The 17,534-nt window shown below is 42.2% G+C and overlaps 2 protein-coding genes across 6 annotated transcripts; both read right to left on the bottom strand.

Annotated features, from left to right (window-relative positions):
* Positions 1 to 15: 15 nt before the first annotated feature.
* On the bottom strand, positions 16 to 9,770 carry LOC100827867 (ABC transporter C family member 10). Of its 4 annotated transcripts, XR_002962347.1 has the most exons (14): positions 9,491 to 9,766; positions 8,930 to 8,977; positions 6,751 to 8,780; positions 5,568 to 5,888; positions 5,401 to 5,487; positions 4,695 to 5,291; positions 4,436 to 4,600; positions 3,977 to 4,271; positions 3,346 to 3,560; positions 2,947 to 3,252; positions 2,702 to 2,765; positions 2,069 to 2,165; positions 857 to 1,096; positions 671 to 782 (listed from the first exon to the last, which is right to left on the bottom strand). XR_002962347.1 is itself a non-coding variant. In XM_003564240.4 (13 exons), exons 1-13 carry the CDS (start codon positions 9,741 to 9,743, stop codon positions 673 to 675), a joined length of 4,731 nt encoding a protein of 1,576 aa, XP_003564288.2. In that variant the 5' UTR covers positions 9,744 to 9,763; the 3' UTR covers positions 16 to 672. The 4 variants fall into 4 exon arrangements, 2 of the variants coding, with proteins under 2 accessions (XP_003564288.2, XP_010228010.1); XM_003564240.4 differs by lacking the exon at positions 2,069 to 2,165 and having other exon boundaries at positions 16 to 782; positions 9,491 to 9,763; XM_010229708.3 differs by lacking the exon at positions 2,069 to 2,165 and having other exon boundaries at positions 640 to 782; positions 876 to 1,096; positions 9,491 to 9,765.
* Positions 9,771 to 11,226: 1,456 nt separating this feature from the next.
* LOC100827560 (myb-like protein X) lies at positions 11,227 to 17,129 on the bottom strand. 2 transcript variants are annotated; one of them, XM_014896655.2, is made up of 6 exons: positions 16,953 to 17,129; positions 14,999 to 15,895; positions 12,376 to 13,186; positions 12,127 to 12,222; positions 11,852 to 12,015; positions 11,227 to 11,680 (listed from the first exon to the last, which is right to left on the bottom strand). In XM_014896655.2, the coding sequence occupies exons 2-6, from the start codon at positions 15,869 to 15,871 to the stop codon at positions 11,375 to 11,377; spliced, it is 2,250 nt and encodes a 749-aa protein (XP_014752141.1). In that variant the 5' UTR covers positions 15,872 to 15,895; positions 16,953 to 17,129; the 3' UTR covers positions 11,227 to 11,374. The 2 variants fall into 2 exon arrangements, with proteins under 2 accessions (XP_014752141.1, XP_014752140.1); XM_014896654.2 differs by having other exon boundaries at positions 12,127 to 12,228; positions 16,953 to 17,128.
* Between the last annotated feature and the right edge of the window lie 405 nt (positions 17,130 to 17,534).

Genomic DNA, 17,534 nt, shown 5'->3' with positions numbered 1-17,534 from the left:
CATATAAAACACACATATACGGATATACTGCACATTGTATGTTCTTTCAAATCTAACACATTGCAACAGGTTATTTTGGGAGCAACATTACATTGTACGTTCTCTGAAAATCAGCACTAGAATGCAAGAGATAGTCCATTCAGTTTCCTGAATCTCTTTCTACGACCTACTGTTTGCTCCAGAATTCAACCATAGAACAAAATTGTGAGCGAGAAATAGTAGTACAACTATGTATGCGTTATTTGGTGGTGCAGCCAAGGTCACAAAAATGAACTGCAGGGATGTGGGAAGCACAACTTCAAAATAGGCCATCGCTTCGTTGCTTCCCTGAAGAGTTTGCACTATATATGGCAGCAGGGTTTACGGATTTGAAGTTCCTTCCATTTAAGAAATGTTGATTGGAATTCCTCAGTTTACTTTTGCACTTTTGAAGAGCCACAGCAGCCGCTGCTCAAAATTTCAGGTATAAATAGATAACAAAAGCATTTCCAAAAAATAACTGAAAGATGCATGGCTCCATTTCTTCAGATTCCAAATAGATGAATTTCTCCTAGGCATGACAACATTACTATATATCTGTTTTCTTCAGCGGCAAGAATCCTTTTCTGAAACTGATTCCAGTATATCTAATGAGAAACTGCAGCAGTAAACACACATCATCAACAATCTCTCTTAAATTTTTCCGTTTGATGTGTATGACCAGTACTCCTTGACCAGATCGCAGAAGAGAGATCCTTCAGTTTCCATGAGCTTTGTAGGTTTGTCATATTCCACTACTCTCCCTGGAAGTGTATATTGCTAATTAGTATGAGAACTCTATGCTGGTCCTAATAAGTTGGTAATTAGAGAAATATACCATCGCTCATTGCAAGTACCATATCGCAGTCCATCACTGTCGGTATACGGTGTGCCACGGTAATAACGGTGCAATATTTGAATTCTGTCCGGATTGTTTTCTGAAGGACAGCATCTGTCGCGTTGTCTATAGAGGCTGTGGCTTCATCAAGAACTAAGATACGGCACCTTCTCAAAAGTGCGCGACCCAAACAAAAGAGCTGCCTTTGGCCCATGCTCCAGTTTGACCCGTCTTCTGCAACTGTATGACAAGATATTAATCAGTACAACACAACTCCAGAAATCTTGCTAGCAAATGGATGTAACTCATACGCCTAGGACTACAAACAGTTTGACAAATTAGTGACACATGTATTTTGACCCCTATTTTGAATTCTGAAATGACCGGAGCAGAATTGTATATTTTCCCAATTTATTAGGGGCAAAACTGTTTGTCTCCCCAAGGATTGTGGGGGTTTAGGCATTCTAGACTTGGCTGACATGAATAAGAGTTTATTTTGCAAACGGCTTTAGAAATTGGAAACTACAAGTGGGACTAGGCAGAATTTGCTATCAAGAAAATATTTGGGCAATAAGGTTCTGGCTCTGCAAAAGTCAGGAATTGGTTGTTCTCACTTCTGGCATAGTTTACTGGGGGTGAATCACCTCTTCCAGCAGCTCTCTGTCAGAGTTGTTGGGGATGGGAGGAAAACTCTTTTTTGGAAGGACAAATGGCATAATCAGGTGTCTTTGGCCTCCAAATTCCCTAGGCTGTTTCACATCACCTTCTCAAAAGATATTACTCTGCACAGAGTTAAATCTGAGGGCCTGGGTTGCATTCAACTCAGGAGAAGGCTGGTGGGGGGAAACTGCTGATCAGTGGGAACAGCTGCAGAGGATGGTGGATGATGTTGTGTTGAGCTCTGAACCTGATATGGTCAGATGGAACATTGGCACAACTGGGAAGTTTATTGTCAGATCCTTGTATCTGCAGCTGAGAGCCACAGCAACAGTACATTACAAGGGGATCTGGGACATAAAAAACCCACTTAAGGTCAAGAATTTCATCTGGCTAATGGTGAAAAACAGTGTGCTGACAAAGGATAATCTGTTGAGAAGGGGGTGGCATGGCAGTGCTCAATGTCTGTTCTGCTGCAGGGATGAAACAGTTGATCATTTGCTCTTTACTTGCCCACTGGCCAAGTTTGCCTGGCAGGTGGTCATGTTTGCTTACCAGCTTGTCATGCCGCCAGAGAGCACGACTGACTTCCTGGGCAACTGGCTAGCTTCCTTTCCAGTTGATCAACACAAACTGGTCCTGTGTGGAGGGCCTGCAGTGGTGTGGACAATATGGGAAGTTAGAAACGCAGCCTGCTTCAGGACTGGTTCCTGATGACCCCGCGAGTGTTATTTTTCAGATCTGTAATCATCTCTCATCTTGGGTGGTTTTGCAGAAAAAAGCAAAGCAATGGAAGTTTGAGATTGGAGTCAAGATTCTGCTGAAGCTGATCACTGAAGCGTTATCAAGAAGACATGGATGGGCTCCGATTGGGCGTCGTCTGCAGCAACTTGGTCTATTTTGCTGCTGGATTTTCGACTCTGTGCTGGCTGTTTCTTTCAGTCCTGGCATGTTGTTTTCTGCCTCCGGCAGGGTGGATGGCTCCTGCTTGTAATAGCTGGGAAAGTTCCCCTGTAGCGGTAGACAGTCTTTTGTTCCTTTTGCTTTTGTTTTTCGCGTCAAGACTATTGTAAAACAGTTGGCGGTTTCTTAACTGGAAACCGGTGGGGGTGCCCACTGGGTCAAAAAATATTAGGGGCAAAAAATGAACTCCAGAAACCAAAATATAGATGCAGTGAGATTTCCTACCAAGTGAATCCAATCCATGTTCCTTCTCCTGAACAGCTTCAAGAAGTTGGCATTTGTCAAGAACCTGCAACATAAGAGCAAATGGAGTAACAGATTTAGTGATTCTTTTGTGATTCAATCGATAGAGAAAAAAAGCATGCCATAAACAGAGAAAGGCTTGTCATTTGGCATGGCTTTCAGTTTATTGATCCCAATTTGATAAGGTACTGAGTTTTTTAAAAATTTAGGCATATTAAACAGCTTACCTCCCGTATTTGTTGATCTGAAAATTGCCCAAGAGGATCTAGATTGTATCTTACTGTACCCTGAAAAAGTGTTGGATCTTGTGGAATGATGCCCAAACGCGAACGCAGATCATCTAAGCCTATCGTAGTGATGTCCACCGAGTCTATAATTATTTTCCCTCCCACAGGTTCAACAAGACGAAACAATGCGCCAATTAAAGTTGTCTTGCCACTTCCTGTTCGGCCAACTATACCAATCTTATCTCTACCTTGAAACTTGCAACTGATACCATGTAGTACAAGGGGTGCATCTCTCCTATATCTAATCTGTCAAATGAAAATCAATCACATAAAATTTGTTAGAATTTCCAATGGGTTTCACCTTTTCAGGCATACATGTATATATTTATATTTGATTACCTTCAAATCTCTAAGCTCCACACTGCCAACTTGGGGCCAATCTGGTCCCGGTCGATTTTCTTCAATAACTTCTGCTGCTTCACTTTGTATGTCCATGTACTGGTTCACCCGTTCCACAGATATTATTTGATTCGCAAGGTTGCATTGCTTTTGAATAGAGTTAACAAAAGAATTGTTCAGGGAAAGACCATAGGACAACGCCATACCAACAAAACCTGCACAAGTATGAGGAAAAGTAATTAGTTTTCTGATGGTATTAAGTAATTATATTTTCAACTTTGTATGTTGATTTCTTCCTAACCTGAATGGTATTAAGTAACTATATTTTGAATGACTCTGACACATAACATTTGGCATATGAAGTGTTACTAAAGGGAAGATTGGATATCAAGTAGGATCCTCAACTACAATAAAGAAGCAGGCCTTCACGAAATCTTAACCTTCATAACTCAATACCAGGAGTCCAGGAGCCTATGAAAACATAGAATCCTTTCATTTGCAATACATTTCATGATGCAAATCAGATGCATGCAAAAATCAATAGTCATAAGAGTGTATAAGTTAACATAACTTCATTTAATATGCGATTTGTTTTTTGTTTGTCATGTTGTTTTTACAATGAGCTGCTTACCAGGGCTAAAAGTTCCTTGAGGAAGGATAGCCATGATGAAGGCAGAAGAAGAAAGAACTAAAGCACTCATTGTTTCCAGGCGTTGAATCAACCATTCAGTTGCTGCAAAATTATAGAAGTATGGACCAGCATTCTTGTCAACTAGCTCCAAATTTTTAGCCAAAAAACGATCTTCTTCCTCAAAGGCCCGTATTGTTATAGCTCCTGAAATTGATTCACCTAAGTGATTTGCTAGAGCAGACTTGGTAGTGCCATTGATCCGCATCAATTCCTTAGCAGAGGCTAAATAGTACCTCTGCATGACCAAACATAACAGATCTCAGTCAATGGGAATTGTGAAATGAAAACAGTACTCTAATTCACGCCTTGGATGAATATAGCAGCAGAGTAGTCATTCAGTGAATGAAATAACCAAAGAAATGGGATTTAGTCATACAAAAATAAAGGTACACCAATCACCTGCAACTGAATTGCCAAAACTATCATCGGCAACGATACAAACAGAACTTCCCATGTAACAACTGCCAATACCCCCAGATTGCTATACGCATTTAAGCTGGCACTAAGGCAAAACATAAAGCCAAATGGAACATCAAGGTCAACAATACTCAGATCAGAAGAAACCTACAGGAAGGGAAGGGGCAGGGGGGTTAATCCATGATTGCAAAGCTTGCAAATAACAGAACTGTAATTTACCATAGTTGACATGGGTGCTTACTCGGCTAAGAACCCTTCCTAGAGGAGTACAATCAAAAAAGGACATGGGTGCACGGAACAATGAATTAAGTAACTGGGAAAATAAGGATCTTGAAGTCTGGACCCCAAGAACAACGACGAATAAAGATCTTGATAGCACGAAGAACACTGTGCAAACACCGATAACAACGTACACAGAAATTAACTTCAGTGTACTAACACGAGGATTTTGGACATTAGCAGCCATCCATGAATTCTGTGATATTTGGCCGGCTAAGAAAACTATGTGAGAAATAATAGAAAGAGAGGCATAGAGGAAGCCTTTGTTCTGGCGCAGGTAAAGCATATAAGGCTTAAGACCTGAATCCCCCGATTCTCTTTCCTCTTTCTTTATCAGTTGATCAACTGGTGATGGCTTCACAGACTCTATATATTTGTTTCCATGAACAAGATCTGTCTCCTTTGTTGGTATTTCCAGTGCTCTGTCAGGGCCCATATGGTTAAGATCTGAAACGCCGGCAGTATCTCTATGGGCATTTACAAGGTCTATAAATTCTTGACAGTCTACCAATAAATCTTGATAAGGTGCAGACCGGATAACTTCCCCATCTGACATTAACTGTAAAAAATTATCACTAGCTTTAGATGGCATCGAAAAATAAATTCAGCTCACTACAAACAAATATAGATCATAGGCGGCACATAAATCATGAGTTAGAGAGAGAGACCAGAATGGAGTCAAATACGGGTAGAAAGTCCACTTGGTGAGTCACCAAAATAACAGTCTTGTCTGATAGTACACCCATGACATAATCCTGTCACAGAAGTAAGAGCTTTATAAAACAGTTCATAATCAAATAGGAATACAATTGACATCTTCGGACAAGATGCTTACATTGAATAGACTTGTTGCAGTATGGGCATCTACAGCACTGAAAGGGTCATCAAGAAGATAGATGTCTGCATTCTGGTATAGTGCACGAGCAAGCTGGACACGCTGCTTCTGACCACCACTAAGATTCACTCCTCTCTCCCCAATTTGAGTTTGATCGCCGAATGGCAGCAATTCAAGGTCCTTAACCAACGAACACCTCACAAGTGTTTCTTGATATATTTGTTTGTCCATTAAAGAGCCAAAGAGGATATTATCTTGTAAGGTTCCTGTTTGGATCCATGCATTCTGAGAAACATATGCTATTTTACCACAAACTTGAATCTGACATATGTACATAAAGATTAGTGATATGATATTAAGTTCTTCTGAAAAGGAACTAATTACATAGTTTACGTTGACAACTATTAGCAACAAAAAATATCATAACACCTTGGTGATTCTAACATCACGCGGTTGTCAACAGGATGTATTTCGAGAAAAGATTAGCACCTGGTCAACTAAGGTTCTCGACAAGACAGAGCAATATTTTGTTGCCCTATGATATGGCATAACCGCTTAAGTACTTGCAGTACAGTGGTAAAGTTTATCATGATACATATTTGCAATCTGATAAAAGGGGATGTACTCGAGATGCCAATAATATTACACAGGCAATGAACATTTTAGTGATTGAGAAAACCCAAAATAATATATAATAATACACCATGTATTTGTGATAACAATAATAATACTCCCTCCATTCCATAATTCTTGTCGAAATGTTACATGTATCTCGACATTTTTTAGGAATAGATACATCCATTTTTGGGCAAATTTGAGACAAGAATTGTGGAACGGAGGAAGTACATCATAAACTCATAAGTTGACAGCCCTAGGACTCTGGCTCCGTACTTGGTCTACACTCTACACTTCTCAAGCCGGTGGACCGAGGGCTGGCTTTGATGACATGAAACAGGTTGGAGCGAGTGGTCAAGGATCTTTCTACCCATCATGGGTGGCGGTCTAGTCTGTGGATTGGATCTAATTTTTATATTCTTCCTTTTTGATGTAGTAAGTTTACACTATTTCGTACTTTATGTCTGTGTGCGTTCTGCACACAGAGGCAGAAGGTTTGATACTATGTCGGTTGTATCTCTCGATATGGCACTGAGATCAATAAAAAAAAGATAATAGAAAATCATACCGTGCCTCCAGTTTTTGGGACCTCTCCAAGTACAGCAGCCAAAAGCGTTGACTTTCCTGATCCTACCTCTCCACAAATTGCGACCTTTTCTCCAGCTTTGACTACCAGATTTATATTCTTTAGAGTTGGCCTTGATGAATTCTCATCCCACGAGAAACCACATGAGCTCATCGCTATTGGGTAATCCATGCCCACACAATATTTCTTCCTAACTTGCCCATTCAGCTCAGGTGCATCAAGAAACTTTGATATCCGAGTGAAAGCAACCTTAGCTTGTATCACAACTGCAATAACATCTGGTATTGACCTAACTGGATCTTGCACGAGGCGCAGAGTTGCCACAGTGGTGAAGACGTTGCTAGCGTCAAGAGGGATTTCCAAAATGAAGCATGTTAGAAAGGTTGCTGCAGAAACTAAAACAGGTGATGACCAGAACAGTAGACTATTGTATGCTCTCCTAAGCAGGAATGCGGACAACCACTTGTACTCAGCCTCCCTCAACCCCTCAATTACCTTCTTGAAGTGAGCTTCCCATGCATAAAGTTTCAAGACCTTCATATGGACTAATGACTCAGACATGGCCTTCAATCTCACATCTTGTGCTTCCATAAGTTTACTCTGAAACTTGTGTTGCAGCTTGGCCAATGGAGCATTGCAGAGTACTGTAATGATGATGACAAGCAACGATGAAACTGTTGCAGCACCAACCGCATTATATAGAATTGCCAGAGCAATGCAAAGCTGAACACTTGTTGTCCATGTTTGGTGGAACCAGTATGGGAATTCCCCAATCCGGTAGGCATCGACAGTCACATAGTTCATAATTTCTCCAGAAGAGTGCCTTAATTTTGCAGAGTTTGATAGCTTCTGTTGCTTCTTATAAATAGCTGCTGACAGGAATGACCTCACCTGGAGTCCTAATCTTCGAGTGCGGAAATACCACTGCCTCTGTGCCAAAGATTCACAGCATTTGCAAACGAACATTGTCACAGCCAGAACAAAGCCTTCATACTTGAAGGTCCCTTTCCCAAGTGATACATTGATGAATGCCTTGAGAAGCAATGGACCTAAAGACAACGTGAGCACCTTGAGCAAAGCAAAGAAACCTGATACCATTATCCCACGCTTGTGACAAGAAACAATAGTCCAGAAAATTGATGGTTTGGCATGTGATTGCGACTGCTTGCTGTTCAGCTTCTCCAAGAACATCAAGTACTGGTTATGTGCTCGGTCTGTGGTTTGTAAATCTGGCACATCTTTGTCCTCGAGGGGCTTGTCATAACCCATCTTCATCAAATGATTCAACCACCAAAATGACATCTTACTGAAAACCCCTGCTTTAGCAAAAGGAGTTACCTCGCTTTCAGACCCAATTATCTCACCGTCTGCCTCGGTATTCAGGGGCTTGTATACAATATTTCCGATTCCTTCGTAACCGTCTTCATCATGGCTATGCTGAATGCCATAAAGTAGAATGAGTAATGCACCTGGTAGGGACAGGACATCTAAACAAGCCTTAATAGTGATTGCCTTCTCTGCAACAATATCTACAACTGAGGAACAACATATGAATGCTGCGTACATGGTAACCAAAACTGACCAAAATCGAACAAATGAAGCTCCAAGAAACCAAGGCCTGATGCTGAAAGCAAAACTGGAAAGGATTAAACTGAATCCTTGAGACAATGTCACAAGCCACCAGTGTGGCAGGTAAACAGGAGTAAACTCATTGAAGATCCCGAGCATCCACAGTCCGAGGCCAAGATATACCAATCCCAAACAGCCACTGAATATTACTGCAGCCAACTGTAGCGGTGAACCAAGTTTGACAAGCTGCTGTGCAGACGCTCTAGTCTTTGGAATTTTAACAAGCAATCGGAGTGAAAGCGTGAGTATGAGCAATGCGCCGATGCCAATTGCCACCAGATGATTCATGCAGGTGGAAGAATCAAATATTTCCTTCAATGCACACGAAATTACATGCTGGTTGGAACATACCGTGCTCCCACACAAGTTCATCATCCAAGAACCTGAAGCAATAATGGCCAAGATTTGAAGTGAGATTCCCAGCTTTTCGCAATAAAGTTGATGGTCAATTCTTAGAAGCAATGGTGTAGCTATCTATGCTTGAAACAATGATGTAGCTGTGTAACATGAGAAAGGTGAAGAGGGGACTGACTTGTGAGGGAACCCATTTGTGCCGGGTGGATCAGATCCTGTTCTGGACCTGCAGCAACCCATGAACAACAATTTAGTTAGGAGTTAGGACAAAGCACAGCTAAGAAAAATGAATACATATTTAACCATTGATATTTCCATTGTCACACAACACAACGATCGCGGCATAAAAATGAAGGAACCCCAAAGCAACACCAACACACCAACAACACATGAGTGACCATCAGCTACCTGCCTCACCATTCACCGTGAAAAGGGAATAAATCAGAGACATCGGATAAGACGAAAGAACAAATGCGTTCCCGAGAAAAGATTGGGAAGAAGCCAAAAGGCCTGCAGATACTGAAGAGGAAATCCATAAATCAAACAGAACCGCGATACATCGAATAGAACCAGGACAATGCGCGAGCGAGCACACCAAATACAGAAGAGAAAAAGCCCAAACCTAAACCCCCTTCCGCATTGAGCCCGACTTATATATCGTTCAAAACCAAAAGAAAGAAGAAAAAGAAAACATTTCCCCTTTCGTCCGAACGGTGAGCAACAGTGTGCCAGTACTGACCTCTCCAGCGGCTACCGCGAGCTTGATTATCAGCGCATCCAGGTTGGGGCGGAGGAAGGAATGGACAATCGGAGGCCAGCCCGTGAGTAACTGGGCGTCGCGGGGCCTCCTTTTCATCGGTGGATGCTGCCGGGGGGTAGAGTAGAAGCGTTACATGCCAGGAGAGCGCGCGCGAGGTCGTCACTGCTCGCGTCGGCGCGGCCGGCAGGGCTGTGGCTGTGGCTGTGGCTGGCGGGCGTGCCGTGCCCCGCATTGCTTCTCCTCCTCCCTCCTCCGCCCTCGCCACCGGGCCCCGATTTGTCTCATGCGGATGGACGGGTTTTCTGTTTTTTGTTTTTTTAAATTATAGATCACATATTAATATACTATACTCATTTTAGATTCGATTCTCAGGGTATAGATTACATATATTAATATACTCCATTTTATTAAAAAGATCTTCTATTTCTGTACTGTAGATTACATATATTAATATACTCCATTTTATTAAAAAGATCTTCTATTTCTGTACTGTCTTAGTTGTTGTTATCATGACATATTTTGTTTGCGGAACATCCTTACCATTCGTCCGCTCGTCCAGACGAATTTTGCCAACGGCACGAACCTCTTAACCCCACGCGTCACGTGACACACGTCTCTCTTGCTCGCCTGCCTCCTCTCTCTATGGGCGGCTTGTGACCTCTTCATCGTCGTCGTCGTCTCTGCAATAGATTTATCCCTCGTCCACCCCGTGCCGCCGCTCCTTCTCGTGTTCCACGTTCCTCGGCCTGTCCACCTCATCCATGCGCCATCACCACGCATCGCCGTCGACTTTTGTGCAAGTGGATGGATGTAGTTAGTTGTTCAAACGTATGACTCGAGTTGTATCAAGTATCAATCCATTAGAGACCTAGGATGAAAGTTGGTTTCTATCAAACATTCATGCATAAACTAAACAAGAAATCTCGTGTCCGAAACATAATAAGCAGTGCCGTCTGCAAGAAAAGGAATAAGTATGTAGAAAATGTTTACTATTTTCTGAATAATACTCTAATAAAGAAACAACAAACATGCAAAGTATAGTAAAAAGACAAAAATTGTGGAAGGTGACAAGGGTTGGCGACGGGTAGGTCCCTTTTTTTTCCACCCGCGTGTCACCGTGGGGAGAGCGACCCGGGGGGTGGTTACCATTGAAGATTGAAGGACATCTAGTGAATGGAGGTTTTATGGCAAGGCATGTCACAGAGCATGTTTGCGATGTGTCTTCCACACTTTGGAGCTAAGCAGGGTAGCATCTGCAGAGGACTTATCAACATGATCAATGTGCGAAGCTTAGGATGTTTGTTGTTGTTGTGGTTGTGGTGGTGGTGCCCATACCAGGACCGGTGTGATGCCCTAGTGTACGGGTCTCACTGGCCTTCCTGTGACAAAGGTCATTTGGACTGACAAATAGTTGCGGCTAGCTTGCAAAGGGCAAGCATCATTACTGGCTATAGATCACCTATTGGCATGTGTTGTTGGTGTTGTCGACTAGCACTAGCTTGCGAAGGGCAAGCATTTTACCGGCTCCAGATCACCTATTGACATGTGTTGTTGGTGAAGCTATGTCATGACAGAAATGAGACATTATTGGTGGCCAGCTTCTTTCAAGGAAGTGCATGACATTGTTTTTGGACAAAGGAAGCTATGTCATGGACAACCCTTTATTTCTCTACAGGTTTAAGTTTTTGTGCAACAAACTTTATAAGAATAGTTAGAGACTTTAAAAAATTTAGAGACGAGCTTTCAGGCTTCTGAGTAACTTTGAAATTTGTTTCAACAACGATATGATTAAACACAACTGCAAGCACACAAATCCACAAACCATAATAAAACCCACAATGTTCCGGCAACAAACGACCACAATCAGTTTCCTTCGCACAGAGGATCGATGCAGGGAGTGATCTCTAGCACGACCCTGTGGATGTGCACCTTGATGCTGTATTCGTCGTCGTCGTCGTCAAGGATCTCGAACACGCACACGTCGGACTTCTCCAGGTTGTTGTAGGCCGCAAATGCACCCCACCCGGCGCTGAAAGCGGCGCCGGACGAACAGCTGTCCCACTCCCAGTACACATAGCTCACTTCCCACGGCTTTGCCTGCGGATCCCACAGTGTCATCTTCCTGCTATGCTTTGGGAGGTATTTCTGCACGAATTCGTGTGGGATAACCTGCAGAGGAAATTAAGACACTGGGTCTGGTCAGTAGACATTACCATGAAATATGCAAGTGTCCAAGCGGCTAAATACGCATAAGCAAATAAGAATCTAGCTTGCCTTTGATCTTTTCTGTACCTATATATGAGCTTTAGTTATTACGAATATATGGTCAGTAGACATTACCATGAAATATGTCGTGTATACTTCAGAGTAAGTCAGTGCCTTGTGGGTGAAGGGTCTCGGAGATCTGAATCTCATCGCTCTCTCCAGTGCATCGCTCTTCTCTTCTTCAGTTACTGGCCGTCTCTGTGATATTAATGCTGGCCTTCTCTGAACCTTTGTAAGAACTGTAAAAAGTTGCAATTACGTCAAATATTCACTCGCCATGGAGATGCCTAAGAACATATGGTACAAATCTTTGTTCTGATAGAAGAGTTTAAGCATGAAAACAAAATTACCTTCACCAGGTTGTGGTACATTATTGCTCTTGTTAAACAATGTGCAATGGAACCTCGGAGGCCTAGGAACAATTGATTTTGATATGTTCGTGGTATCTGGCACTAACATATACAGACATATGTATGATAGTTAGCTTAACAAGAGCATAAAATTTATTTTACATCAATGTTAGCTGACACAAAATCATATTGTTTCGAGTATATATGGTTCAACTATACTTATTTTGAAATAGGAAGTGTCCTTCTCACCTTTCATAGTCGCACCTGATGCTGTTATCTTAGATGCTGAAGAATGAGGCGAAGCTACACACCTTTTCCCCATGACCTTGCGCTTCTTGGATGCATGACGGTCATCCTCTGCCAGGATACCATCAATTTTTCTGAACCTCTTCTTCCTAGTGTTAAGTCCATGATAAACACCATCATCTTGTGAAGTGTCAGGTGCAGAGTTGGCATTGTCATCCTGGTCATTTTTTTCCGACGTGTCTGATGCGTCATTGCTACCCATATGCCGTTCATCTTCTTCCTCTTCTGAACATTCTGGTTCCTCACCTCCCGTGTCTTCTTCTTGTGGATTAGTGTCCCCTGCATTGGTGTCCATGTCCTCTTTATCCTCTTCTGCAAGAGAGCATGCATCTTCTTCCATTTGATCTGTGCCGCCTACATTGGTGCCCATGTCCCCTCCATCATTTTCTGCAGCCACGTGTCCTATGTGTTCTTCCTGTGGGTCCATGCCATCCACATTGGTAATCATGCCTCCTTCATCATCATTTGTGACCGTGTCATTGCATGGCCGAGCAAGGAATGCATCATGTGCCTCACAACCACTTTTATCAAACACCCGCACTGAGAATTGTGATTGTCCTTCGTAAAGGAATACCAAGAAGTATTCAAGCTGGATGCGATGATCATTGAAAAACTCCTTCCATCCATGCGCAAGGTGTAGCCCCCTGGAGTTCGCTGCCAGCTCTACAAGCCATGTATTCCCGCTTGGGCCTCTCAGAGATACCACTCCTGGAGATTCATTTTCAAGGTACCCATTGAGTGATGATGGAATTTCCTGCAAAACATAATCGAGTAAATTAGTCTTATATTGGTTGGACTTATTAAGCAAGTCAGAACCCAAAACTATATACAGAAATACGTTGCATGCAGGCCATGAAATGTGATAGTCCAAGAATATATAGCTACCTGTCCCTAGATAGCAAGGTTAAAATGGTAATGAGCATGGCTATGTTCAAAGAATATAACTAACATGCCATATTAAGCCAATTTAGATGGGAGTTTGTGGGAACAATTTGAAACCATCTAAGAGGTACGGCGCTGCAAAATCATGTACTAATAAACAATGTTCAAAAAATCGGCCGACTAGGCGATTAATAGTCTGTCTAATCGTTAGTCGGAAGGGCACCGTCTGAATTACGTCGTATCGGCTGCGGTAATCGCTAGAGCGGTTTAATCAGCCTGACAACCGAATAATCGTGCCTTTTCACGATTAACTGCCGTGCCCTTCGGGCCAAAACATCAAATTTGACCGAGCCCAGCCCAGCGCCTCCCGCATTTTCCACCTCCACAGCGCCCTCGAACCGCTACTCGATTCACCCCGCAGCCGCCCTGATGCTGACCTCCAGCGGACGGATCTAGGCCGGCCCGAGCCCCAGCCTCCTCCGCTGCCAGCCCCAGCCACCTCGACTGACTGCTCCAGGGAGCAACTCTCCCCGCTCGGCCGCTCTCCCTCTCATTTTCTTCCCCATCTCATTCACTGCTGTTCCAATTGACACCCATAGATGCTGCTGAGGCTGGTGCTGCCCCCCTTCTGTTTTTTTGTTCTAGTCTTTAGATGGCTACTGTTTCCTACTTTTGCATTTTACTTGTTGAATATGTAATTATATATGCTATATACCATCATGGTCGCCCGATTAAACTGATTAATCGATCGCTAATCCCTACCTGAACGAGCTGTTACCGATTACTGGTATCCCTAACATTGCTAATAAATAAGAGTATGACACACCGGAGTCCAAACTGTGGTCCCACTTAGGTCATTAAACCTCTTTTGATGTTACATAAAGGTAATCAGTTCTATATGGCACCCACTGTATATGTTACCTTTCCAAACCAAGGTACTATTCATATTATTTCTTCAGGTAATATGAGAATCAATCAACAGTTGCATTGTCATCTAAATAGCAGTCCTTACTTGGATAATTCAAAATGCATATTAATATACTTCACAATTAGTGTAGTACTCTAAGATGTCAGTTTTGAACCAGCCATGCAAGATACAACTTGGTAATATATTTCACAATTAGTAGAGTACTGAAAGATGCCTGTTTTTAAAAGGCCATGCAAATATGCAACATACATAAGTTTTAGTATGATTCAACACATTAGTGGCAAATCTGCTTAATATATCTAGGTACAGATGTGTTCAATGAAGGATAAATATCCAAGTTCCTTTGTAAACTTTTAGTTCCTACAAAAGGGACAGTTTAATGTCCCTAATGTGCTGGTACGTCCCAAACCAATAAATCTGATTTTTATCGACATGTCCCTAATGTGCCAGTACGTACAATCCTCCTATATATTGATTGTTACTCCATGACCCTACTAAATAAAAAATATAAATCCACCACAGATCCAAAAATCCTTTATGTAGTGAGATGTTTTATTTGACATATGCAGAAAATAATAGTACGTCACATCTTATTGATATGCACAGCAACAATCAAACTTCATCCTCAAGCACGCGTAACAAGATTTGGCACACCAAACATAACATAAGTATAGCATTTAAAAAGGGCAATATATCTAATCAAACAACACAAAATAGGTTAGTCTCTTTATTTATCTCTATGAATCAAGAACGTACCACTTGTTCTGTACAATGCCCCGGCATGACCACCTTGAAGAAGTTAGGAAAGACGCTTTTGGTTGGCTCCTCATTCCCATTCCTTTCATTCTGTTCATCCTCCTCCACCTCTAATTCCATCTCCTCCTTCCTTTCCCTATCATTGTGCACCTCTTTCTCCTGTCCCTCCTCACTCCTTTTTCGCTTCTTCTCTTCTTTATCCTTTTTTGCCTTCTCCTTGTCCACTATTTCCATCTGTTCTTTCTTCTCGGTTTCTCTTTGCCACTCCTCTCTCTCCTTTTTATTCCTTTCATTCTGCTCCCCCTTCCTTTTCCTATCCTCGTGCAACTCTTTCTCCTTCCTTTTTTTCTGCTCCTCTTCATTATCCTTCTTTGCCTTCTCTTTATCCACTCTTTCCCTCTGCTCTTTCTCCATTTCTCTCGGCCAATCCTCCTTCCTCTCCTTCTCCTTCGTTTTTCTCTTCTCCTCTTCTATATCCTTCTTTGCCTTCTCTTCCTCCCTCTCCTTCCCCTTCCTTTTTTTCTGCTCCTCTTCTTTATCCTTCTTTTCCTTCTCCTCGTCCACCCTTTCATTATGCTCTTGCTCCTTTATCCTCTCATCCATTTCTCTCTGACACTCCTCCCCTCTCTCCTTCTCCTTATCCCTCCTATTCTTCCCCTTATTTTTCTTGTACTTAGCCACCTTCGGCTTCGGAGCCTTTTTCTTCTCCTTATCCTTTTTATTATTATCCTCCTCTCTTTTTTGGTTCATTTCCATCTTCTTTCCCCTCACCTTATCATTCACCAAATTATCTCTTTCCTCCTCTTTCACCTTCACCTCTTTCGTATTACTCACCATGTCCATAGTGGTATTCTGTTTTTTAGGCACTACCATGATTGGACCTTTATACGCCTCTCTCTATCATACCACATGGGAGATATAAAGCATAAGTATACTATTTAACAAAGTTGACAATTAAGGGTATATAAATGTTAGTTCTTAGTTATAAATTAAATGTATGATACACCTTTCTTGTTCTATTAGCTATTACTACATGGGAATGTTCTTGGCAAGAAAACTCTTCACATTTTTGTCATAATAGTAAAATCCAACATGGAGACAATTTTTATATAGGCTCTCGTGGTACAAAAAAAAAGGCACACGTACACAACAATATATCTCCAGCCTTTCTTTGTATTAGAATGGTGGGAACACATAAACACACATGCCAACAAGTAGTCCACACACATGTGTCGGTAACAATAAATTAAGGCTTAACTGGGAGTCCAACGATTATTACAAGAGAAAAATTATCACTATAGAGAACGGTGGTCAGCTTTGTAAAAATTATATATCTATATACTATCGGACTGCAATCGTGCAACCCTTACAGTTTAACTTAAAAAAAAGGATCACTATTCTTACTCGGCAACATCCATAGAACTTAATATAATATTAGGAATATATAAGTTTGTTTCTACCTAGAGTTGCCCTAGCGCGCGCACCACACAAAGAGAGAGAGCGAGAGAGAGACAGTTGTTTGCTTATATGCCACCGAACAAACTAACTCTTCTTATATGTCATCACAACCAAGTTTCTTGCCAATATGCTGATTCAAAACTAAGATCCAAAGGGCATCCATTTGGGTAAAAACACATTTTTGTCCTCAGTAGCAAACAGGCAACAATTCTAGCCATGGTACCGAGTCAGGAACAGGAATTTTTTTTGGGGGGGGGGGGGGGGGGGGGGGTAGGGGGGGGTGCAAGAGCTAAAACATCAAGATTTCTAAATCGGCCTGCAAAGCTATCAATCGAAACTAGGTTTTCCCTCTTCATGTCTACATAATACAAGCATAATTAGTTAATTCGACAATCAAATATTTTCCAAATGATCTTTTAGCCTCTGATTTTGTATACGATCCATTTGTATAGTTTCTAGGGCACCAATTGAAACAAATTAAAGACGAAGAACTGACCGTATCTGTGCTCCGTGCGCATGTAGCCACCCGCGAAAATACAAAACTTTCCGGCCGCTAGAAGCCGCCGCGGCGCTGCTTGCCTGCGTCTAGCGATGGGATGACGAGAAGAAAACGCCGCCGCCGCCAGGAGCCAGGAGAGAAACTACGGTACGAGGGAGAGAAACGATAGACCGATTTGATCTTTTATACGTGCGCTGTAGTTTTGCCGATTATTGATTGCCAGCCCAATCGAAGGAACAAAAGTTGTTTTCTGTCTGGCCCAGTTGGGCTATTTTTTGCTTTCCTGGGCTACCCGAGATGCTTTTGCTTAGGAAATTAGCGGCCATTTTGTCGGGAAAAAAAAAGGAATTTAGAGGCCATTAAAAGAAGGAAATACATTAGCAGCCATCTCCAATATCATTACTGTTAACATCGTGGACTGAGTAAGAGTACTCAGGGCTGCAGGTGCAACGTCGGTTGAACTTGAGTCCTGTCCAAATGATCGCGATCTAAAGGGTCAGCAGATTGGATGCGAGTGGTTTTATAGGCATAGGACTCTAATGGTCCTCAAGTGTTGAAAACTTGAAATCCATCTCTGAA

The sequence above is a fragment of the Brachypodium distachyon genome, chromosome 1 (assembly GCF_000005505.3).
Source record: "Brachypodium distachyon strain Bd21 chromosome 1, Brachypodium_distachyon_v3.0, whole genome shotgun sequence".
Classification (NCBI taxonomy): Eukaryota; Viridiplantae; Streptophyta; class Magnoliopsida; order Poales; family Poaceae; genus Brachypodium; species Brachypodium distachyon.
This window is presented reverse-complemented; position numbering and strand designations above follow the sequence as displayed.